At 38.6% G+C, this 26,819-nt stretch overlaps 1 protein-coding gene across 1 annotated transcript; it reads right to left on the minus strand.

Moving 5' to 3' along the window:
- Positions 1 to 563: 563 nt before the first annotated feature.
- Positions 564 to 26,725, minus strand: SECISBP2 (SECIS binding protein 2). Its single transcript, XM_041486756.1, has 19 exons — positions 26,711 to 26,725; positions 26,343 to 26,543; positions 25,059 to 25,204; positions 23,040 to 23,232; positions 20,894 to 21,023; positions 20,350 to 20,504; positions 20,066 to 20,153; positions 16,780 to 16,928; positions 16,101 to 16,307; positions 13,295 to 13,396; positions 11,832 to 11,951; positions 10,507 to 10,639; positions 7,861 to 8,030; positions 6,952 to 7,090; positions 6,284 to 6,413; positions 4,315 to 4,535; positions 3,433 to 3,587; positions 2,780 to 2,981; positions 564 to 1,977 (listed from the first exon to the last, which is right to left on the minus strand). Exons 1-19 carry the CDS (start codon positions 26,723 to 26,725, stop codon positions 1,868 to 1,870), a joined length of 2,766 nt encoding a protein of 921 aa, XP_041342690.1. The 3' UTR covers positions 564 to 1,867.
- Positions 26,726 to 26,819: the final 94 nt, after the last annotated feature.

The raw sequence follows: 26,819 nt of genomic DNA on the forward strand, positions 1-26,819 counted from the left end.
TGCAGGAAATTGCTGCAAGTAATAAAAATTTGCCAAATTTTCTATTTAGTTCAATCTTATGGGGAGGGAAAAAAAAAAAGAAAAAGAATCTGTGTACTAGCATTAGAAACCATGGCTGTGACACCTTATAGTAAATTTTTTTATACTCTCTAAGAACTAGAAATAAGTCCCTAGGATTGTGAACAACCTGTAATGCTTCTGAAGTTTTATGCTCTTCTAGAGTAAGAAAATAGAAAACACAGTCAGAAACCCAAACTTCTTTAACAACTGATCCTCATTCCATGCAATGACTGCATTTATCAGTTCCAGAATTTTAGATGTGTATCCAAGTGGCACAGGTACAAATGAATAAATCACAACTTACCTTTGCATCAAGGGTATATGCTGGCCAAAAGCATGTTTTGCCACTGGGACCTTTCACCCCCAATTTCCATTTAAGATTAGAAGGAACTAATACAAAAAAAAAGATCATTATAACTAGTGCATTTCAGCATAAGGCTGGCTCCCCTTGTCAATGTTCTCTCCCAAAAGTGACATTTCAAATGCCCACAAGACGAGCTTACTTAAGTCACAAGCATTCTTTATAGAATCAATATATTGTAACAGATTTTATACAATTTATAGTCTACAAAACTGTTGCATTTCAAAGTTATTTGAAGTTTTTTATATCACTTCTATCATCACAAGGCAGCTACTTTACAAAGTATTGCACTACAAATGTTCAGTATGGTGAAGCACTTGCAGAAACACCTGAGATGCTGAGCAGCATGTGGCATCTGTATCACCTTTCAGAAAAGCTGACACAAGTTATACGTGCATCCCTTCAATTACTTTCTTTAGGCTTGTCCTCAAAAAACAGTGTGTATATAGGCCATTCCCACTAAGGTGCTCCACCACTACTATAAGCACATTTTGTTTTTAAAATTTTATTTCCTCTAGGATACAAACTTCATTTCTTATAAGATATAAATTTTTTCTATTTAGATACAAACTGGGATTGCTCAAAAACTCATAGATGTATATATCAACACAACCCCAAACTGAAGGAATGAGGAGTCTCAGCAAGGAGAAAGTACAGATAAGCAGGCTAGCACATTTGCTGTCCTGCAGTATCCTTGAACTTCAAAGCTGGATGTATGATGAACTACTCTGAGTAGCAACAGAAACATCAAATTTATAAAAAGTCTAAACAGAGCACATTCACTTCAGGAATTTCAGACCCTTGTAGTCTATGCTATCTCCTTCACACCTGATGTATGATCCCCAAGAACAACATAGAAGAGCTAACCAGGAACTTTTGTCATCATGGCCTTCCTTAATTAGTTTAAATCAAGCTACCTGCCCCAAATTAATTTGTTGCTGACTAGAATAAAGTGACATTGACAGCAGCCTGCCCTTCTGAGCAGGCTTATTTAGAAAAAAAACTAAGAACAAACCCACAACCAAACAACAAGCTGAAGTTTTTTACATAGGAGTTAAAAATTAAGGTCAACTCTCCTTTAGCCCCTTTTGGCTCAAGGAATCTCTTCCAGAAGAAAATTATTTTCCTATCAGATTCTTTTGGTATATTCTACCTCAAGAAATCAATGCTAGTCCATAAAATCATTAAAGTACACCAAGCCAGTACAAGTGGTTTGGGGCTACAACAATTTGATGTTTTCATCTGCTATAATAATCAGAGAAACACACAGAACATAATAACATTAACCAGTGCCTCATGTGCTCCAGTGTGTACTTTGCTTTAAGGGATTCAGAACAGTTTGCTTAGCTAACTTGAGGTCTTTCTTTAGATTATGTTATTTTTGCTACCTTCTTCCTAGGGATCTAACAGAAAAAAAATAAAAGCCCAATAGAGCTGGATCGGGATTTACTGATGGTCTTCCAAATTCAGTATTGCCATGTCAGCAGTTGCACTCTTTTCCAATTCTAGGGCATATGCGTTATATTCTTCTTCAAGTTTTCTCTTCCAGACTTTAACTAGGGAATATTGGGAAAAGAAAAAAAAAAAAAAAACAACAAAACAAAACAAAGAAAAAACGACAACCAACATGTTACCATATAATAATTGAGGAAAAGCTTAAAATGAAAAGTCAACTCTGATTTTTCACTTCCCCTTCAAAACAAGAGCTGAGATCAGCTGACACACAGGCATGCTGGTATTTACATTATGCAACATCAGATAACACACAAAAGAATAATTTAAGAGTGATGGGGTCCACTGAGCTCCTTGTGTCCAACACTACTCAAGTAAGGCTAACCCTGAAGGTGGTTCCAACTTTAAAAAAAACAGTAATTTTTTAAAACTTTCTATCTGCAACACATTGCAGTGTCTGTTGACAGAACAAGCTGTCAACAGACAATGCTGTTCTTACAGAGCTGGAGGAAAAAGTTTCTACAAACGAGTGCTTGTGGACAGGAAGATACACTGCAAATATGCTTCAATACAAAAATTAGTCCACCACAGTCACCGAGTATGGACATCCACAATTAATCTTAAAAGGATTTTTTAAACAAATAGAAATATGATTAGGAGCTCTGCTAAGCCTCCTTGAGCAAAGTAATGCATACTGCCTGCCATTTGTGGATTTCAGGGAGGAATTTTCTTTAATACTTTCTCAGGAAAAACTGACTTCAGATATATAAAAAACCCCAAGAATTCACCCCCAGCTTCCCTCCTTACTAATGACTACAGCAGATGTCATTTGTTTCAGTGAAAATCACAGAATGGATGAGCACTATGAATAAAAATGGAACAAAATCCAAGTCAGTAAATACTTACTGTAATTTGGTACATCCTCATCTGAGTCCTTGGAAGATGTTTTACAAGTTTCTAACGAGCCATTTTTTTCAGATTCAGGAGTTAAGATGCTGGATTGGGTTTCTCTTTGTCCTGCTTTAGCTTCTTCCTCTAAAGCTGCTATCATATCCCTGTAGGCCTTCCTAGCCTCTGTTGTCAGCTGTACCATTCTATGAAAATGATCCTATGAAAATGGCAATTTAAACAAGAGTTTAAATAATACAAGTAAGTTTTAGCATCTCCTTGAAAATCTAATTCCTTATTCAGAATGTGTAGGTTCGTATATAACGGTTGAGCAGCTTAGTATGTATGAAGACATGAAAGACACAGCATTTATCAGCATTTATAAAACCAGCAGTTCTCTTGAAAAAAAACATCGAGGGAGATACAAGAGGAAGGGGATGTCAGGAAAAGATGGCAAGAGTAATTTTTTTTTTTTTAATAGTGCTGACTGCCTGTACTTGTAAAATCAGTTTTTCATATAAGCTATGTATATGACCTGTGATGAAGAGTCTTAGTCTGCAAAAGCAAAACAAGCAAAAAACCCCTTAAAAATCACAGTATTTTCATCTCCTCTTCCAAGTATAAAGTGAAGCTTTTTGAACAAACACATGAAGTGACTCATGTCAGCTTACCTGAGCCCCATCATAACTGAAAATTCCCACCACACTCACAGGCACTGCTTTGTTCACACAGCGGCCCAGGGCCTTGCGATTAAGGGCAAAAACAAACGGGATGTTCTGCTCACAGGCACAGTCAATAATGTTGTGTAGGGTCTCATCCAGCCCACCTGGAGCAGACAACACAATTAGGCTGATTGGAGCTAAAGAACCATACGGTTAACACATGGCAAAAAAATACCAAGATTATGGGTGCATTCTGAAACTACACCTTATAGGAAAAAAACAGATCACAATAGTAATGTTGAATATCCATTTTTAAAGGACAACTTGACATTTTATTCTTAATTCTTAGTTAGCATTTAGACTGCTTCTATTCCATGTTTTACTATATATGTAGCACAGTCTAATCTAGTATAAAAAAAGATCCAGCTGCTGAAGAATTATTTAAATGACAATAATTCAACAATTACAATAAGTTAATGCTAATAATGACAACTTTTAGGAAACTGTCACTAGTGATTTATTGTCAGTCCGTGTTCTAAAAGAGATTGATTCAGTGGGACTCCCTGTGACGGCAGAGCTGGCATCAGCAGCCTTTGGATTGTCTCAGCTGTGCAGTACAATTTTTTGTGCAGCAGCACAGCAAATCAGTAACTAAAGACCCTAATCTCAGGTAACTTCTCCCACCCCAGATAGTCTTGACTCAGCTCACAGTTCAGCTGCATAGCAGTAAACTATCTGAGCAAGGAAGGCAACTTCATATGGCTGGCTTTCAAAGGATATTCAAATAAATTCCTCCAATAACAATAATATTGCTGTCAATATACTGAACCTCCTTTTTTGCATTTTTTTAATTAAACAGATTTTTTTTTTTTTGGTTAAGAACTTATTTACCCTTTGACTGAATCTTTTCACAGTTAGGAGAGATGATGACACACTTCAGTTTTTTCAGCTTCAGATGTTTCAGAACTTCTCTAAGACCCATAACAAGCCTGCGTTTTATCTTGGCCTTTACTGGGTCTTTCTGATACAAGCGATCTTGGAAACGAACCAGTTCTTTTAAGAGATCTGTCACACAACTGTCAACTTCTTTACTAAGTACCTGGCTGCAGTAACTGGAAGAAAGCAGCAATCAAATGGTTAGATTCACTAAAATTACAAATATGTAACATTTAAATACGTAATACATTAAATATACATTCAAAATTCTATTCTATGTCTTTGTATTGTTTTCTGTTTCCACTCCAAACATACTTGTTGTATACACAAAACCAAAAATTTACTTCTTTTTAGTGTCTGAAAACTTGAGAGGAAAAAGTTTTGTTCCTTGTGTTACCTGGCTTCCTAATCAAACAATATTAAAAATACATATACACATGTACAATAAACCCATCTATCTGTATCTATATATATATATATATATATTTTATTCCAAGAAATAGGTACGTTCATGTATGTTTTTCGACTGGAGCATTTTTCTGAGGGCATCTCTTGTGACATATATAAATGACATATAGGAAGTACAGCAACCAAAGTACAAAATTCTAACTTACTTCTCTAAGTTCAAGGCTATGTATATTAAACACAGAAAACTGAATCACATTCTTCCTCGCTACACTCATGCCTGTCATCCTTTTTCACTTATCTGACTATGGCTTTGTGGTGTTCATAAGGGAAGGATACAAAACAATGCAATTCACCCTCCTAGTACACTCTGGGGAAGATCAGAGTTAAAAATTATTTCACCCCACCCCACTTTTACACAAAGAATTTTCTGGTGAAGAAAGGTATCAAAGAGAAAATCTAAAGATGTATCAACTGCATTGTCAACAGAAAGATTTGCCAGTGGCAAATTCACATAAGATAAAGAGAAGAGATCGCAACATCTATCCTGAATCATAGAGATGCAATTATTTCCGAATTTTATTTAGGTTACAAGAATTTTTACTTACTATGTCTTATTGGTTTCACTAAGTCTTGAAGACAGACCTACTGGAACACTAAAAAACCTGATCTAAAGAAAATAAGCTTTGCTGAATACTCTGCATCCTGTAAACTGAGTTGTCCTTCACATAATCAACCCAAACTGTGCTCTCAGTAAAACATAAAAAAACCCTGTTACATAGATACAAATTAAGCAATTTTTATTGCAATTAGGAGTTAAATTAAGAATTAACACAGCAGGAATGGTTGCACCACTATTAACCATTACTATGACATGAACTGCAGAAAAACCACCAGTGGTGGATTTGCTTTATGGGAGGGGAACTAAAAATTAAGACACTGCTTTCCTCAAGAAGCTGTTTCAAGCTCTCATGACTGGATCTCCGACCTCTTCACATATAGTAATGACTATTTTTTTTTCATAAGGAAATGTGTGTACACATCATCTTAAACATTTAGCTGAAACTGCACACCACAAGTATTACCTTTATTTCTTTGCCCAGACTCACCATAAAATGTCATGTAGTTTCTTTACATTTTTGCTGTTTGGTCTGGCAGTAGAAAACCAAACTACAACTAAAAATACTATTTTAGAAATAAAGTAGCACACCTTATTTGAGCTGCTACCCCATTATTTAATATAAAGTACTTATATTTTAACAGCAGCTTCTTTCCTTAGCCTCCAGTGAATTTGGGGTTAAATTTTCCTTCAAGGAGTAAGCATTTTCAAGTGAGAATCACAAAACACACTAAGTTTATAATTTCTCTGTATGCCAGCTTACAGAAAAAAAATTTAAGAGCCTTCAGTCTAAACTCTGGTTAGTTCTGCAGAGAATGCAACTGGATTACCTTGTTTGAAAAATGCCATATTGGTGGTACTGTGCAAAATAAGCCATCAATAAATACAATCAATACTCACTCTCTAAAATTCCTGCTGTGGATTTTTGGAAGAGTGGCAGTCAGCTGCTTTGTAGTCACAGAACCTTCTTTAGATTCCTTGATCCCCGTGTGCTCCGGAAACCCTTCAGCAACTTTCGTTACCGGAACAGCTGTAATGTAAATCAAGATATTTTCATTTAGAAGACAGCCCAAAAAGCCTTGTGAAGAGATTAATCTGTCAAGCATTTGTATGGAAGAGTCACAACTTTAGTATTAGAACAGTCTATGGTAATAGGGAAACAGGTATAACTTTTTTTTTTAATCTCATAGGGTTTTTTTTCTCATTTCAAACATCATTAACTGTCAGAGGTAGGCGGGAACTCTCCTTAAAAGAGATACCATACGACCATCAGGCAGAGAAGTGTGGAACAGTAATCAGATACCATAAAACCACCAGGCAGAGAAGTGTGGAACAGTAATCAGATACCATAAAACCACCAGGCAGAGAAGTGTGGAACAGTAATCAGAATCCCTATTACTGACTTCCAGCTTTGGCCCACTTTACAGTCAAGATAAGCCTGAGGTGAATCTCACAAAACTCTGAGGTTCCATCCTTCATTTGGCAGTATTTAGTACTTGTTTTCTAAAGTACTAAATGTGCTCAAATTTCCAGCTACATACTGTATTACAGGTGCCCTCAAAAGATACCTGCTTGACTATCCTGTAGAAGTGTTGCGTTTTCAGTAACATTTCCTTCTGTCTGACAAATGTTATCTTCATCTTTCGGTGCTGCTTTCTGTTCTAACAGGTGCTGCTGTTTTCTTTGTTCTCTTTCTTTCAGAATAATCTAAAAATATGTATCAAAACCAAACCAATTTCATGTCAAGCAGATAACAAAGCATTACTCTTACCACATATTTACACAAAAAACATTTATAAAGAGGTTCAGCACTAGCATCTGAAGTTTACAACCTTTACTTTCTATTTGCACATAGAAAGAAGGAAAGATAGTTCCTACATTTACATAAAAAAGGACTTTTACCTTGACTACCAGTATATGGGTGGAGAAAATATTTACTAGGGATAAACTACAAGGACAGAACTAAAGTTGAAGAAATCCTCTGTATAGAAGGTGTGACAGGAAACAAAATGAATGGGCAAAGAGGGAAGATACAACAGTCATCACCAGTTGAACCTAACACCTGTTGCTGCAGAATCACCTGGAGTTCTGGCTTGGAAGAGCACAGAAACAGTAAATATGACCTCTGTTTGACCAATTTTCCCCAGTCCTGCAAATAAGGTCATCTTTACCAAACCAAGCAGTATTTCTTTGCATGTCTTCCTGTACCTATGATGTGTGGATACTTTTGTAGTGGCACTTTATCCTATCAATTGATTCAATGGAGAAAGTATATTTTTTGGGAATTTGTATATGCCATTTAGCAAGACTACTCTCTTCTACCCCTACTCTCTCTGAAACCAAGCAAAGCTTGAACTGAATTTAGAGAAGTGGACACTGAGATGCAGATCTCCATATGAGAGGGCTTAACAGACTTCCAGAGTAATATATTATCCTGTAGTTTTACTATTTAAGGTAAAAAAAAAAAAAAAGAGGACCTTTTTAAGAGGTGTTGGTCTCTTTGCTTTAGGCACTTCTCTCTGTTTCCCTTTCTTTACCAAAGGAGCACTGGAATCCAAGGGATTATGAGGCATCTTTCCTTGGTTTAAACGGTGACTTCTCGCAGCGGTAGCAGGGTCTTTAGATGGCAATGGTACTGCACCACCAACTGAGATTTAAGAAGAAATTTGCATCAGACAACTAAAATTAATACCCGAACTAGAATACAATTTCAAGTTTAAGGCTGGTATATACATACGAAAATTGTGTTGTGTTGCTATTAAGAATATTTACAGGCAATCCTGTATCATTGAACAATGTTATTTCTAAAAGATAGTCCTTACAAAAGACCGCTGTGTCCCCTACTTCTATTACACCCCTGGAATCACAACCTCTGTCTCAAAAGCAGAATTTGACCAAACACTGCAGTCCAAGCTACCTTCAACACCATGCCATGCCGGCCTGGTAAACTTTCAGGAATTTCTGTGTTTCATGGTGGTGGCATTTCCTCCTCCACAGATTCTGTACTGGGTTAAGATAAATACTTATCTGAGTAGCTGTATTACAGACTTTAGATTTACTTGCTGTAAATAAACGTAAGCACTTACGCCTACCTTTTGTTACACCTAAAGGAAGCTAGATGAATTCACTTGCAAATGGGTCATGAGTAATGCAAAACTACAGCTAAGTCTTTTTTGCCTAACCGGCAAAGCTGGCTGAAGATGTCCACTTTACTTGCATTTTTTCAGAGGGTTTAGAGCACAGGAGCTTTAAATGACTGGACAGATGACTAAGCCTGGATCTTCCACACCATGACCTCACACCAAATAAACTACTCTCCCTCACTATCAGTAGGAACTGATAGGAACTGCTGTATCCTGAGGGCACTTTGTCAAACTTCAGTTACCTGCAATATAAAGCAGTTCACATTAGCAAGTCAATGGAGAGGATGACTAAGTAAGTATCAGTGGAACCAGCTTGACACTTCTCTCTGTGACTCATGCAACCTGTCTCCTCCAAACACACAAAAAAATTCTGGCAGCTTGTCTTAAGCCATCTTCATTTACTGCTTCCACAGTATTTATATGCAAATCCTCCCACAACACATGCAGTACTCTTACTGTAAACAGTTTACATCATAAAACTGCTACACTGATATTTCTTTTGTGGCTCTGTGTATCAAAAACAAACTGAGAACACTGCCAAGAATGTGCAGCATAGGTGGCTACAAAAATTGAAGCTGGATTTGCAGCAATAAATAAGCATACACCCTGCAGATACATATTTCCTTAATGTGTACATCACCATTTCAAGTTCACAGTTTTCATATTCCTAAACTTGATGACTTTACCGGTATTTATCTATAATGTGAAGTAGTAACTGGAATAAAAACAACTGTCTGTGGTCACAGTCCTTTCCATTCTTGCTCACTGTCCTCTTCTCAGTAACAAAGGTCAGCATGATGCCACTTTGCAAACTGAAGCTGTACTTTGGTACACACCAAACCAATGGTGTATTGATCCTTAAAACAGTATAAAGCTAAAGTGACATCTGCCTCATGCGTCCAGGATACAAACATGACACATCAATTTCTCTTCTGCAGCAGATTCAGGCACAGGAAACTTAGTATTAGAAAACAGGTATTTTGGCCCATACCTTTGTGGCCCACCATCTACTCATCAATCCATGCACTGTGTAGTTTTATAGAAATAAAACTGGTTATTAGCACCTCTGCAGCATTAAGTCTGATTGACCCAAATGAAAATAAAAGGAGATAATTAAAAAAAAAAAACTTTAAAAAAGCATCTCATAAGTTCCCTCAGCTTAGTGAAGCTGATCTCACTGATGCTTAGCATCTTGAACTTTGTATTTAAAATCCCAGCTATCACATTAAGTATTGTGAGATGAAATCCCTTGTGGTTAGGTCTCTTTCTGAAATAACTACTAAAAAAATCTTTGCTGAAATAAGAGAAATTTTACTGAATGCTACCAAATATCATGGTTCCTTTTGCAAAATATACTACACCAGCATAATTAAGATTAAATTTTGACCTATAATGAGAAAGGCAACAAGCTATTTTTTTTCTGCTTCCTCTTTATACATCATAAAGGACTGAAAGACCTTTTCCATTTCCTTCACAATTAAGAGGTACATCAGAACTCATCCTTTGGTTTGGGCTGCCTGACTGTCCTATAACAACTGTGCTTGTAAAGGAGTTTTTTCAATCAAGCCTCAGCTCCATGATTTCTAGCATCAGAGGATATTTAAGAAAACTTTTGTTACTGTGTAGCCCCTTCCTGCCCGTTCAGATAAGAACAGTAACACACATACATAAGGGAGAGCAAAAACCTCCACAAACATTGGTATTTCTGTCAAAGCAACATTTCAATCATGCCTCCTATTTATACAAGGCACTAATCAGTGTCCTTGAGTTATTTCTTTCCCTAAGTCTTCCATCAAACAATTCAGACTGCCATGCTTTTTACATTTCTTTTAAAAGAACCTTCATTTTCTCTTGTATCTGGTGAACTGTGCTCTTGCCTGCATAGAGATCACCACAGACCAGAAATCAGACTACATTTAATGTCTGAATACTTAAAAACAGCTTCAGGTGAAACAAAGGAAATTTCATAGTAACCAATACCTGAAAATACCACAGGTTTAGGAGACTGTTTTGATTTCTCTGTTTGCTGCTTCTGCTCCAAGACTGCAAGCATGCCACCCAAATCCAACTGCACTGGAATTTGACTCTTCTTACCACTGCTCCTGGATGTTTCCTGAAGAAGTCCAGCACCAGTTAGCAATGCCCTCCACTTCAGACTGTAAAGACCATTATTTTTTACAGTATAATGCGCTCTTTTAACATCTTTATCCACAATACATCTGATCTTTAATGACACTCAGTGACCTTCAAATAAACATCAACTTTAATGTCAAAAAAATACTAAAAAAAATCAGAAACAGTTCAAGTAACTTTTAAAGATGCTACTGCAACAAAGCATAAACGTACGAAGTCTTCAATAAAGGAAGGCCTTTATGTCAGGGTCCCAGTTTGGTCAGACTGTCATCTATCTTTGAAAGAGATAAAAGGCACATCAGAATTTAAAGTTTTCTTAAAAGTATAGAAAAACTACTGTGATTCTTCCAGAGTATATGACTGCAACACACACAAATCATTATCTCCAATATCTCACTAAAAAGAAAGGTCATCATCTTTGCAGCTCCTCATAAGCACTCATCTTTCTCTCTGCTTTAAAGAGAAGGCAAAAGCCATGATCCGTATTTAATAAAGCAGAAAAAAAAAAAAAAAAAAGACTAAAAATGAATAGTGTGGTGAAGACTATGAACAAACTACCACAGCAAAACATGCAAAGGAAATGACTGCCAGATTTGACACTTTTAGAAGTCTTATCTGGGGGAATCAATTAATTGTAATTTCTGTTACAACATGGTTACAGAACATGATCTCCTCAGTCTTCAGCTGGGATCTCACCTTGGATCAGAGCTTGCCAGGACCTAGTCACCAACACAAAACTACTTCCTGACCTCACTTGTTGCTCCGTATTTTTCCTCCCTGCCCTAAGATCACGGGATCTCCTTGCCTCCCTGTTCTGTCAGAACCACTTTTAGAGGAGGTTCCCAGTTCCTTACAACAATCAGATTTATGCCATGATCAAGTAAAACAGGTGAAAGATATCTGAAAGATCTGAAAGATTTCCTAACATCTGAAACCCACGGATATTAATGAAAAGTTTGTATTTTTCCTTAAACACTGTATCAAACTCTGGAGGTTGGCAATTAATACCAGTGATTGCTTCTAATTAGAGATTAGAAGACTGACCATGTCACTTATCTCAAAGTATGAATGCAGAATCCCAGATGAGCATGGACTTTGTCTTATATTTAAATAGGCTCATTTCTTTTGTCTGTTTTGAGTTGTGAACTTCTCTTCAACATGAATTCACTTACCTGAGTTTTCTTTCTTTCTAATACAGAAGATGAAGCTTGTTTCCCTGGCAGTCCATCCACCTTGGGAGTTTCATCCAGAGAGGGAGACTGACTATCACAAGGCTCTTCAGAGAGAAGGATCTTAGGAATTTAAAGACAAAAGGTGACAGGGAGGAAGGAAAGATATATAAAAACAAGACACATGGAAAAGGGTGATGATGATATTAAATTCAAACCAAGTGCACCTTCAGCATGTCTGTGAATGACACCAAGCTGAGTAGGCTTGAGGGAATTCCTTCAGGGAAGGGATGCCATGCAGAATGATGGATGGCATTCTTGAGAGGCTTGAGGGGTGTGCCTGTGTGAAACCCATGAAGTTCAGCACAGCCAAGTACAAGGCGCTGCACCTGCATCAAGGCAACCCCCAGTATCAACACAGACTGGGGATGAGCAGATAGAGAGCAGCCCTGGGGAGAAGGACTTGGGGGTGCTGGTGGCTGAGAGGCTGGACATGACCCAGCCATGGGCACTGCCAGCCCAGAAAGCCAAACGTGTCCTGGGGTGTGTATACAGAAGTGTGGCCCATTGAGAGAAGCAATACTCTCCCTCTACTCTGCTCTTGTGTGCCCCTACCTGGAGAACTGTATGCAGTTTTGGGATCCCCAGCACAAGAACAACATGGACATGTTACAGCAGGGCCAGAGGAGGGCCACAGAAATGATCAGAGGGCTGGAACCCCTCTCTTATGTTAAAAGGTGCAGAGAGTTGAGGCTGTTTAGCCTGGAAAAGAGAAGGCTTTGGGAAGACCATAAGCGGCCTTCTAGAGGGGTGACCATTTATTGGCTGCCATACCACTTAATCACATTCACGAGGCTTTTCTTTTCAGATCTGGAAGAAAAAACTAGCAAGGCGGCTTCATTTTCAAGTATTTGTTACAGGCATGTGAATGGCCTAATGATCATGTCTCTAAAGTTTATGTAAGCTTTGAGGGGTTATATCCCACTTATGTCTACAAAGCTAAGGGGTTGCTTTCATCTAAAGAGTTGCATGTGCGTACAGCACCTTTTTTTGTAATAAATCTTTTTTAAGCAACTGCTGTGCCTTTTGCTACTCACTGCTTGTCAAAGCTATTTACTGCCTCAAACAAAGCAAGCAACGGTTTTGTTTTCTTGTGTTTTGGGGTTTTTTTAAACCACAAAAATTCACAGGGAAATAAAGCCAAGGACCAAAATTTTTAGTAGAAAAACTCATTTCAAAGCAACTGAAACCTGCAATTTTACCATTATTATTTACGCTATTTGCTTTGACAGAACAATCACATTTTCAATCCTTGTCATTTATGCTTAGGATTCATCCAAATACTGAACGCAGTTCCAAATTAATTATTGAGATTTATTTCACTCATGTAAAAAAAACTCAAAATACCCAAACAACTTGGATTCATAATTGACATTTCATTCACACAATGTCGCAAGATTACTTACTTCAGACTGTTTTCTGACTACAGATGTAAAGGATGGTTTCTGAGGTCCTACCCTGTTTCTCCTATCAGAAGCAGCTGCCAGATGAGGAAACTCCTCAACATCCTAAACAAATAAATCAGATGATGATTTCATAAGAACAATCAAGTCTGTATTTTCAAAACTTTTTCCTACACTCCAACAATTTTCTCCCTGCTTATCAAACATTTATCATAATTCGTTTCACTGTAGAAAAATTCAGAAGCCAAGGGTAGTGCCACCATGTATGGGAAGTACAACAATGGTTAAATCTTCTATGCAGCAGCTAATTCAGGGCTGAAACAGCTTGTAATAGAAATGCTTCTAAAAGCAGCTTGTTATGGTTGTCAGTTGATAGAAATCATTAGAGGTAAACAGCTCCTAAAGGAGTGTTTTTCAACTCATTTAAAAGCCTTGCAAACAACTTTCTTCTTCTTCCAGTACAGTCACCAGCTGTGCAATTCTGTCTTAAACATGTGAGTGGTGAAGAACAGAACAGGCAGTAGGTACTAGAGTACAGAAATAAACACAGAAATTACTCAAATGATTGTGGCTTACACACAAGAGGAAGTTTTATTAGCAGAGGATCCATTGTGCAGCATCTGGATTATCAAGGGCAGACAGGTTGAAGTTTGGCCTATACTCGCCACCTTATACCCACTGCCTCCATCACAGTGATCCCAATCCATCAGCTAGGTTTTTGCTTCTCCTCCCATTTTCTGAGAGGCCTTTTTAGCTGTGATAGAGTACCACTGAACACATCAAGACTTCTTCCAGCCTGAAGCTAGGAAGCTTTTTCCCCAAGCTAGGAAGCTCTAGCACAAAGAGTGACACACTTCAACCAATGAAATAACTTTAACGAAGCTTGCAAGCAAGCCAAAAAGCAACTGCATGGAAGTGAAAAAATATTTCACAAGTACACTCTTTTCAGCTTAGAAGATTTAAATAACTCTGTTCAATTGCTTCTGAAATGCAAATTGATTTCTGACATTTGCAACATTCAGTAGCAAACTGAATAATTAAAATGTAGCACTCAGTAAGAGGTTACACCTCCCTGTATTTGTTCTTACCATCTGTAAGAACATCAAACACTAGGGGAAAGGTCAAATAACTTCCTTTTTATTTTCTTTCCACTGCTATATTGCCATTTAGCCATCTCTTGTACATACTGAGAAGTCCTAATTTTTTTCACTCTTGCCTCCCATAGAAATTGCTTCATACCTTTGATTATTTTTTGAGTCTTTTGTCTATATGTTTTAGTTCAAATATGTGTATTTTTTAGGGAGTGGGGGCAACATAAGAAAACAAAATCCACACTATATTTAGATCAGACATGCCCTGAAATTCTGTCATAATCCATTTTCCTTTCTATTTACCTAGTAATTCCCAGCACCATTTACTCTGACCAGTACTACTAGCACTGACCTGATTATCAATAGCAGCTTCAATATTTAACTCAAGGAAGATATCAAGGTCAGGACCCACCAATGTGTATGAAATGACAGGATTGGTTTTCTCCAGATGTATCCATTTACACTTATCAGCCGTGTCTATAAAGGACTGACCTATATATAACTAGAGAACAATCCAATATGGCTCTGTTGAGCTGCTGCACATAAACAGAACCTTCTTAAACCTCCTGGGTGCACAGAAGCTCCATGTGTGTCATCTCTTCATGGTTCATTATTTCAAGAGCATCATACAAGCATCTCACCCATTTTTCAGACTGATGAGGAGACAAATATTCCCAGCAAACCAGGAGGGTGAGAAAGCTTTCCCCCACTGCCACAACAGATGCTGCATCCAGATCACAGATTTCAATACAATGTGTATATCTTGTTCCATGGTTCTATGCAATTTTTTTTCAAATGTTGACTTCAACAGTCCCAGTACCATTCTGCTATTTTCCATGACTTCCACCATTCTCTTTCAGTTTAGAATGCCCATTCATACCATACAGTGTTTATGGTAGCATACAGCAAAAATGGGGATATTCTCCTGAAGAAAAGAACTAGCAGATCTTTGGGTTTACCCATAATCCTCTAACAAAGAGGTCTATTAATACTTATTTCTTGTGCCATTCCTGGACAAGGAACCACATAATGAAACCACATAGACATAGTTCTGCTTCATGTTCCACAATGAAATGTACAGAACAGAAGCCAGTCAGGAAAGCTTCTTTATGCTGTCATTTCAGACACTGAGTGTTATGTACACCAGATCAAACATGTAAATCAACACATGTACATGCTGTACAACACTAGGCCTACAATGAAGCACTGTTCAACCACATACCAGCAACACTCCTCTAATGTGGGAGAGGCTCATGCCTTTCCAATACTGATACACAAAAGTATCAAAATACCAACATGCAGTTACATGAATTTGGAAGGAAACTGAAATTAAAAATCAGAAACGTAAACACTATCAACTGTGTTACACAGAAATTGCTTCCAGTTGTGAGGCAACTAGAACTCTAATACTGTACCACAATCATTAAAACTGTGGCACGCTGTAACACCCAGTATACCATGTTCCCCATACCCCAAGAAACAGTTGCTACAGAATATTTCTAATTTAGAAAATTGTGATCACCAAACGTGGTAATTTAAAAACTACAACAGTTTCTTACCAGTAACCTCAGACAAACATCTCAATCGAAAAAAAACTGTACTAACATCCTCTACAAATAGGATTTGAACTTAAATTTGTACTAAGCTGTGTTAACACTTTGTCTTCTAGTACATTCATAACACTTAAAAGAACAGTAACAAAAACTTATTCAGTTTACCTCAATCTTCGGTGGTTCCTGTACTGTGTTAGATTCACTTTGAGGTCTTTCTGCATCAGTGGGTGACTTTAGTTTTTTCTTCTTTTTCTTCTTTTTTTTCTTCTTTTCTGACCCTTCTTCAGGCTCAGTTTCACTTGCAATATTTTTTGTTTCTGACTGCTGCAAAAGACCATGAGGCATGATCTTTAAAATCTTCTTCTGTATCACCTACCAAAATATATGCAATGACTAGCCTTACACTACTAAAGGATATCTTAATCAATCCAGTCTGGGACGTTAAGCAGACAAGGAAAATTCAGATCTCTTAGAAATTCACAGCTACAGCAAGAATTCTTCAGTTGCAGCATACTGCATTGTTATCAGAATGTATTGGGATTTAATTAGGAAATATTAAGCCAAATAAGGCAAGAGTTCTATGTTTCATGTCTTATTCTGAGGGTCAGGAATTTGAAAAAAAAATCCAGCCTCAAAGCTCAAAGTTCTTATTCCTAGGCTAGCACTGTCTTTTTGATATCCTGTGATTCTCTTCCACAACATGAAAAATTCTAGTAAGAACAAGCTGACTTCATATCATCTCCCTTTAAAAGTGGATACTGCAGAGAGCCCAAGGAAAAAATTGCAATAAAGAGACACAAACACAGTGACAGGCATTAGTTGAGAGCACAGAATTCTCAAGTACCTTTGGTTCACTCTCCTGCTTCCCTCTGCCTTTGGAAAGACTTTCAGATGCTGGTGATGAAACAATTTTCTTTGGGGGCTGCGAAAGTACCGAGGCCCAAGACACATGTGGCTGGGCAGAGCCATCTGCAGGTGCTTCAGGAAATGACACTGGGAAAAAAGTAAACAGAAAGATGTCTCAAAAATAGTCCTCAAATACTCAAAAGAAAAAGGGTCAGTAATTAATTAGTCAAGACCTAGCAAATAAAGCAGAGCCATATTCTTTCTGAGGAAGGACTTGAATAAAACATACATTCTATTTCTTTCTTTCTATTCTTTCTATTTCCTGAATTTTAACTACTCCATATACTGCCCAACATATATTACAATATACATAAACAAAATTAACTGGTATTTGGAAATCTGTACTGTATCATACTAACTCCACACTCTCATGCTCACCTTCAAAATACTGAAAATTTTGCTATGTTTATATACAAAACTCCTTTAATATTCCTCCTAGCTGTCATGTAGCTTTCATGCACAAGGCCACATCGGTACTTTTCACTTTCTGAAAACTTCCTGGTGTTACAGGCATACGAAGCAGCTGGAATACTTCCCAGTGTGCCTCAGTGTACAAGAATGTCACTGCCTACCACTAAGATGTATCAGTGTTTTGAAAGACATTCTGAAAAACATAATTAATTTTGTAAATATTCCTAACATGAAGCAAAGATAGAACACAATCTGTATTTTTCTTAAGAATGAGAAAACTTCCCTTGAACAATAAAATAGCATAATGGGTTTAGATGGCTAAATTTTGGTAGCAGGGCGAGTATGCAGTAGCTGCTCTGTAGAGATGGACATGGCCAGCGCCAGACAGCTCCAACACAGACCCATGGCCAGCCTCAGCAGGGCCCATCAGCCATGCTGATGGTGCCTATGTTTAGAAAGAGTAAAAAACTTGCGCAGGAGTTGGAAGGCGGAGTGGTAAGAAAAACTGTAGCAAACAGCAAGGTCAATGCAGAAGGAGGGGAAGGAAGTGCTCAGGCACGGCAACAGATTGCTCTACAGCCCCTAGTGCAGACCATGGTGAGGCAGCTGTGCCCCTGCAACCCTGCAGACAAAGGTGGCAGAGTGGCCCCTGTTTCTCTGTGTCACTCACAGCAGGGAGGAGATATTAGGAAGAAGAGAGGGTTGGAGGAAAGTGGCTTTAGTTTTGTTTTTGCTTCTCACCATCTCACCCTATTTTAATTGTCAATAAACTGTCAATCTTCATCAATTTGCGTCTGTTTTGCCTGGCAAGCAAGCAATCTCCCTATCCTTATTTTGGTTCACAAATTTTTTAATCTTATTTTCTTCTCCTGTCCTGCTGAGGAGGGAGAGCCAGAGAACAACTGTGTGTAAGTCTGACTGCCTGCCATGGTCAACCCACTCACTGCTATTTTTTTCTCAGGGATAGGAATTGACAATAGCATTTAACCAAAAACTCCCATTATCAGATGACTTTAAAAGTTCTGGAGTAACTTTATCTTTAGAAGGCCCTTCAAGGCATTTCAGCAGATTAATCTGTCCTCTCTGAATCCTTACTGAAGTTACTGGGAAGATAAGGACCAAACTGTTCAGACTGGTGCACGTCTGTGTATGCACAAAAATCCAGTGGAAAGCACTCAGACAATTCAATCTTAATGTTTGTGATGTCTCTAAGACAGTCCTGATGAACAGAACTCTTTTCACATGAAAGTAGCCATGTGATAGCTTGTATCAATTTGAAAAAAAAAGCTTTTCATCCCCACAGCCAGACAACAGGTAAACAACAACAACAACAACAACAACAACAAAAAGCCCAAAGCCCCTCTTCTCCTCACAAATTCCCAAACAAAATGAACAAACAAAAAAAGGGAGGTGTTTCGGCATCATGGCTCTCTTAACAGAAATAACATAGGACATAGAAAAATTTTAGGTACACACTAAACTCTAGGGTGCCAGCTATTTAAAACAAATCTGCATATAAAGACTAAACAAATATCTGCCTCTCAATTATTCTTGGAAAAAATCTGCATATGACTAAACAGACTTTCCATAACCAAAACATGTTCCTTTTCTCACCTGAAACAACATGAGAGGCAACTACAGAAATATTTTTCCTTGAACATCAATGACACAACAAAATGGGACTCAATATAGTGTTCTTCACTTTCCCTTGTGCTCAGTATTGGGGTCAGTTCTGTGTAATGTATCAATGACCAGGATCAAGTCAACAAGTTCACAGATGACACCAAATCGGGCAGGAGTGTTATCTGTTAGGAAGGTAGGAAGGCTCTGCAGAGGGATCTGGACACGCTGGATTGATGGGCAGAGGCCAACTACATGAGCTGAAATGATAGGTTCTGTTCTTCAGACTGTCACAACAATCTCATCCAGTGCTACAGACTTAGGGAAGAACAGCAGGAAAGCTGCCCAGAGGAAAAGAACCTGGGGATGCTGGTGAACAAGAGCTGAACATGAGCCAGTGTGCACCCAGATGGCCACGAAGGCCAATGGCATCCTAGCCTGGATCAGCAATAGTGTGGCCAGCAGGCCCAGGACATCGGTACTTGGCACATCTGAGGCCACACCTTGAATGTATCCAGACATGGAGGTGCTGGAGGAAGTCCAGAGAAAGGCAACAAAGCTGGGGAAGGGTCTGGAGCACAAGTCCTGTGAGGAGCAGCTGAGGGAGCTGGGGCAGAAAAGGCTCAGAAGAGACTTCATCACTCTCTATAACCACCTGAAAGGAGCGTTTAGCCAGGTGGGGGCTGGCCTCTTTTCCCAGGTAACAAGAGACAGGATAAGGGGAAATGGCCTGAAGTTGTACCAAGATGGTTTCAGATTGGACATCTGGAAAAATTTCTCTCCCAAAAGCATTATCAAGTACTGGATGGGCAGCCCAGTGCAGTAGTTGATTCACTGCTCCTAGAGATATTTAAAACTCTGTGTGAAGTCTATGTGAAGACTTTGCACTTAAGGACATGGTTTAGTGGTGGACTTGGCAGTGTTAGTTATAATCTCTTCCAAACTAAATCATTCTTCAGTTCTAAAATCTCAGATGATGAAATATGAGCAAGAATGAGTGATAAGTGGTCATCTTGTTTGAAAGAATGTGAAATAGCATTATTTCTGGGCTTTTTTTCTTTTATAATGAGCTTGCTCCTAAACTTTTTTTTACTTTACACATCAACAGCTCCTCAGAGCACTTTAATTTTCCAAACTGCTGAGATACAAACAGTTAAAAATGCAGGCAAATAATTTTTGTTTGAAGAACTTACCCCTACCATCAAGTGAAAAGGGAATTAAATTGGCTCCTGCTTCATCTGAAGCTTTTGGTGAAGCTTTGCTTTTCACAGAAGTATCTTCCTGCAAAATAGATGGTCAGGTAACATAAAAGGATTAAATCACTGACCTAAACCACCATAAACTAAAAACTCTCAACCCATCTACAGATAAGGGCATAACGACCTTTCTGGCCTTTCTGTTGCTTGTCTTAGTGGAACCAGCAGAAGAGACACGTGAGGTTGACTAAGGACATAGTGTTACTTTCCACCAAACTTACTGGTGTGTTTTTATGGCGTACGTTCAGTATCTCATTGCTCTCCAAACTCTGCGACTTGTGGAAATCCAGAATGCTAGCTTCAAATGTGGGTACAGAATGAGACTCTGGTTTTGGAGTTTCAGTTGACTTCTTGTTTGTAGCTTTACTGAACCTGTCTAAATAAAGCATGTAAAGCCTAAGTAATCAAACTTGCTTGTGATCATTTCTAAGTATGTTTTATACACCAGTTAACATAACTACAGCAATCATCACGAGGACTGTTGCTATGCACAGCTCATATTAAATAAAAAACCTAGCAATTATAATCAACATGCAAACACAACACTGACTTAACAAGCAAGTATAAATTCAGATGCTTGTTTTAGAGATTTTTTTATATGGACAGGACAGGTCACCACTCCTTCTCAAGAGAGTCACATAGAAAAGGTTACCTTTTTCCTTAACTATTCTAGATTTAGAAACATAGTCACAAACTGCAGCATATTGCACAGACACCCATTCCATATCTATTCCATGTACTTATAACCAAACAAAATGTTTGTACCTGGCTTCACGGAATCTCTGCTGCACGTAGAAATCTGGAATGAAGTCCTGTTCACAATTCTGATAGAAGCTTCACCTCCATCTTGCCTTTTCTTGTCCAGTTTTTTCTCACCTTCTTTTGATCTCCTCTGCTGCAAGTATTTGTGACACATTTAGTAACTTTAATGAAACTTCGTAAAACTAGCAAGCTTGCCATGGTTTACAGTTAATTTAACCACCTCTGCATCTGGAGTTCGACCATCAAGTTAATACAAAACAAACAGTATATCATAATCACAAGTAACCAATAAAAATAGAAATAGCCATTTAGAGATATGGTATTTAATTTCATCTACCCTGTTCCCTGTGCCATTTTTAGCATACATTATAGCCCAAGTAAGATGGACATATACATATGCTTCTAGACAACTGCATTTTTGTGATCTCATTAATCAGAGCATTTCCAATAGTTTAAAATTGTTTGGTATTAAAACATCCAGTCTGATTTTCTAAAACAAAGTTTCTTCTAGAACAGGGCTAAAATCTTAAAAGCATGCCATCTTCTGACTAAACTACATATCATGGGCAAACTGTTTAAGACTTTTTTGGATGTCAGAACATCAGAAAAACCTGAAGTAGTTAGAGAAGACACACACACGCAATGCCTGTAAAGGACACACAATCACCCATTCTACACAATCATGAAAATCTTACGATTCGTCCATGAAATACAGTTTGGCAGAGCTGAGCTTAGAAATCAGCAAGCAAGGACAAGCACCAGGTTTGCATCTATGCACACTATACTATACCAGCCTAGACAAATGGCTTAACTCTGACCACAGGATGCTGAACTAAATTCAGAGGACATTTGGCAGCAAAACTGTTTTCTTGGGTGGGAGGACAAGGCATTTCTTGATCTCCAAAGGCAAATTATTAAAGTGTTAGGACACATTATCAAATTAATGCAAAGCTGCAAATATAAATCACTTCTCAGAAGTTCACAAAAGAACAGATGACAGGGGAAAATGACAAAAAGACTATAATAAATAGTACAAGGCCCCTACAAAGATCACAGAACTCCTCCCAGAAGCTTAGCTAAGTTTTTTCATAGCACATCACTTGTGCTAGTGCTGAGCTCATCCTCTCCCCAGACAGTTTCAGCACAGGATCCTCCTCTCAGCAAGAAAATGAATAATTTTAGGTGTCTAGACTTTGTACCTTATGTCTAATAAAGCATGCTTAGGACCTAGTCCTTACAACTTCTCTACACAGACTTGATCACAGTGAAGTTACTTAGATCTCTACCTAGGGAGTAAGGTGCAGCAAAAAGATGTGACTGCAGAACAGATCAGATGAAACTGCTGGAAACAAAAGCAGTTGTACAAATATAAGAAACACAATGTCTAATCCCTGAGAGAAATGAGTTTATAATACACTTGGGTTTTTTCTCTTTTATATTTTGAGAGGTTTGTCTATTTTTTGTTTGAAAATATTTTGCAAGTTTCAGGAAATTTATCCTCAAAAAGACAGAGACAAAAATGACTGAAGATGTTTACAGAACATCGGTATGTTCCTGACTGAAAAAGATTACATTTCTAACATGAACCTTTCTTCCCTCTCCCCAGCAGCACAAGTTCCTCCTTTCTTGAGGGCTGTCTTCAACCTGCAGCAAGTCTTGGAAATCCTTCAACAACAGATGTGGTCTTTGACTTATCAGTCAAACAGATGACTACAAACACCAGGTCTGTCTTAAGTCAGGTTAACAGAAGCTGTCACAGGGCTTAAAAAAAAAAAAAAAAAGACCCCTTCTCCCCTCCCCTCAAGCCCAAAAAGTGAAAAAAGAAAGCACAGCTCACAAATGAACAGCATTCCCCACCTCATCCCCCCCAGTTCCCTGGACAGTTCTTTCTGAGAGAAAAAAAAATTATTTCCCCTCATGTTCCAAAAATGCTGCTTGAAAAATTGTATTCATCTGAAGTGTACCATTCCACAAACTTTTTGGTATTCTGAAGCTGGGCACACTACACTACTATCCTTTTCAAATGTCATTGATAATCACTACAAGAAAGAGTGATGATTGACTTTAAAAATATGAACCAAACATTTATAAAGATTGATTTAAAGTAAGAATTTAATATTAATTTTTAAGAAAACACAAATTTGCTCACCTTTGAAAGACTTTTGCTTTCTTGTCTGACTGGATATGTTTGTTCAGCAGATTCACTGACTATTCCTGAACCATTATAGTGTGTTGAGTTGTTAGACTGATACTGTGAGCCAGCTACTGGATACACATTTGCAACAACATCAGGTGAGTAAGAGCAGCTGGAGTATTCACGGAAGGCAGGATCTCCCAGAACACTATGTAATGGATATTGAGAAAGAAATGAAAGTCATCCTGGGGCAAGTCTTCAGCACCTGCTTGTTGCCTAGACAAACATATTCCTTATCTAAAGAATTTGTTTAACAAGAAAGCTCTATTTCAAAAGAAAACTATTCCATGTTATTTCAATTAATTATTTCCTTACTGCTACAGACTTCTTTAAAAGCAATTAATTTTGTTTTGGGAAAACATATAGTTAAGCAAGTATCTTAAAACACACATGTTATCCATTTCCAAGTTTCAAAGCTAGTCTGCTTTGCACTTGTAGTTCTCATGCCTGTTTAAGGTTACTGAGATTCTTCAAGCTTGTTTTCAGTAAGCTTTTTCTTGTGAAACAAACCAAACACAGTGTAAGGACATGACATGCATCACATACTTGACTGCAAAAAAACAAACATTAAAACCTGTCTTAAAATGACAATAACAAAGTGGAAGTAAAACATTTTATGGAGTATAAAACATGCATGAAATACAATGTAGAATTATAAAACAATAATTAACTGACCTGCATGTAACCATCACATTTTATGAAAACACAGCATGTCTGGGGCATGCCTCTTTCTTTCAAATGCAAAAATTCCCTTTCAATTTCCTTCTATACTTTGTCCAAAAAAAACATAAGAGTCCAGATTTGATTAGGGAGAATAGAAATTTCTCAGTTTCAGAAAGCTGCACTCAGTTTTTAAAGCTGCTCCATGAAGTTGCCAACCTCAGAATTTTGTGTAGAGAATGACTGGGAAACTTTCCCATCGGTACAAAAGACTTCAGATAACACACTTCATACTACCTGTTGCAATTCTGACAGAATGTAGTCAAAACAATGCTTATAATCAATTTACAAAGAAGAAATATACCAAATGAGACTCAAATACAACTATGTCTCAGTCCCAATAAGGTAGAACACTCATTAGAAGACTACTGTTGTCTGGGTTGTGGGTTTTTTTTATAGTAATTGATTCAATGCTAATGCTGTGGGCTTTCTCTAATGCATATAACAGGCCATAATCAGCTCAATGTTAAATTTCCAGTACAAATGAAAATAGGTTGAAAATACTAAGATTTCCCGTAGGATAAAATTATGATTGTGTTCACTAATGCTCTGAATTTTTAAAGAAACACCATTAACTTTGCAGTAATTGTATAATTAATCCAATGCTTAGGGTCCTAAGAAGCAATGAGAGAACTATGTAACATCATCGGATTCTTACAAGACTGAATTATTTCCTATTCTGCTATGTAGGCTTTTTTTCTAGTTTGCTCTTTATAAAATACTTTTATAAGTCTACCACAAATACCATTCCTGGGCTCTAACAGAAAAATCCCATAACTTTCAGAAACCTATAGCATTTTTAGTAAAACTGCCTTTCTGGAGATGCACAGGTTGTGGAGAGGAGATTTAGGAGACACCCCATATACTAAAAATTTTACAGGATGAGAAACCTTCTTGAAGAACCATTTTCCTTGTGTACAACTACATCTACCTCAGCCTGGTTGCAACACAACCATTCTTTCATCCAAGGACTGGATTCAGCTCCTTCCAAAACACATAAAAACCAGACCAACCATTACAGAACACCAAATTCTCCTTAACCCTGTAACAACACAGCCCTTGTGAACAAAAGACCAGGTACCTGGTATACACCCAGAGAACATAAATGTAAAAAACTAAATAATGAAGATAATGCAGAAGCATTTCTACAGTTGGACTAACAATATATTGGAATTTGACGTTTTAAGAGTACTGAACATCCAAAACCAGAAGGTTAAAATCCCCCAAGAAATAAGATTCAGAAAATATACATACTTATCCAAAGATGGTTCGTGAACAAATGGGTAGCATGTAGTTAAGTACCTAGGAAACACACATGCTTCTGAGGGCTCTGACCATGCCACAGTTACCGCCGCATGCTTTGGAACAAATGGTTTGACCTCTGCTGACAACTTGATGCCCTGAGAAACAAAACGTTTTTTGGCTACATGCATTTGGAGATTAATGTTATTAAGTGAAAAACACTCAGTCTTTTGAGCTTAACTGTCATTGGAAAGTGTTTGCTCTCTTCTACCAAAACATGCAAAACAACAAAGCTCACCAAAAGGAAATGGAGAAATAAAGAGAAAATAAAACTAAGGAATTCAAAGAAACATCTGACTGCTCTGAAAAGTCACCTAATACCCTCATTCATCATGAAACAGTCACAAAGGTCAGTTATGTAAAGGACAGAAGCCTGCTTAAAACAAAATGCAGTAAATGCAAATATACAAATTCTTACTTCATATTTGAACAGTACAAACTAAAAATCATAAATACACTAACACTATTGTTAATCAAACTCTGCAACATGTATGTATGTAACAATAATGACTTTGTGCACATCTGTATTTTAAGGCTGAAATGACCACTTCATTTTATAGCCTTCTTGTTTCTAGCACAACACAAATTTATTAAGACAAGCTTTCCATTTGTTCTGAATTACCATCGACTTAAATTGGGTATGTATATATGGAAGGACAATGAAATGAAACTCGAAGTATTTACTGCCATGTCATCAAAACACGCAGGAAGCAATGGCGACTGTAGTAGTCTCATCACTAAGACCGCCGAACCTGACTAGGGCATAGGTCCATGTGCATAACACTACCACTATTGGTTAGAATCTGGTCACCCAGCCTTACAGTGTATGGGATGTACACCTGTCCTTGCAGTAGGCCCTCCACTCTGAATGAGAAAAGGTTTCCACACTTGAGCTCACTGGAAGTTAATGTCTGGAGCTGCCCATCCCAACCAGTGGGAAGCGACTCGCCGTGCTCCAACCTGACCGACCCCTGCCCCCGGTTTTGACCTTCCAGGACTCTTCCCCCCGTCCTGAACCAAAGGCTGATCCGAGGAGCGGTGGGAGTCACCCTGCCCGAGGAAGCGTATGAGCAACCGGAGCGCTCGGCCCAGGCTGGTGAGCGGCCCCCGGGGCGGGGAGCGGCACCGAGGCGCGGCCCGCGGCGATCCGCCCCCAGGCGGCTCCCGGAGAGCGACTCCGCGCCAGGAAGAGCCGGGGAAGGGGCAGGGGACTGCAGGTGCTGCCGCCGCCCTTACCTCGCCGCCGCGGCCCGAGCGCGGCCGCCTCTCGGNNNCGTGTGCGCGCGGCCGCTCCCGGCGCGACCCAGCGGGCCCCGTGCGGGCGGGAGCGGCGGCGGCGGCGGCACGGGCAGGGGCTCGGCTGAGCCGCGCTGCCCACAGGTGCGGCCGATCCTCTGCCACAGGGGAAAGGACGGCACGGAATAAAGGCTGGCATGCCTTAAGCAGCAGAGCTCAGCAAAATTGTTAGTGAAGGTGCTTGCTTCAGACTTGAACAGTCCTGCTCTAACCAGTCTGGTACAGACCAGCACTTGAGAGACATCTCTGGCAGCTTTTGGAGAAAAGACAAGGGTTCTTTTCCTCACCAGACTTTCCAGGTTACTTACTTGGTCTGTGTCCATGAGAGCCCACATTACACAGGCAGAGCACATACTTAACCCTGTTTTTGTTGGCCTTCCAAATTGTGCACAACCGTAATGCAATTTGCCTTTGAAA

Source organism: Pyrgilauda ruficollis, unplaced genomic scaffold (assembly GCF_017590135.1).
Source record: "Pyrgilauda ruficollis isolate IOZ18807 unplaced genomic scaffold, ASM1759013v1 scaffold78, whole genome shotgun sequence".
In the NCBI taxonomy this organism is placed as follows: domain Eukaryota; kingdom Metazoa; phylum Chordata; class Aves; order Passeriformes; family Passeridae; genus Pyrgilauda; species Pyrgilauda ruficollis.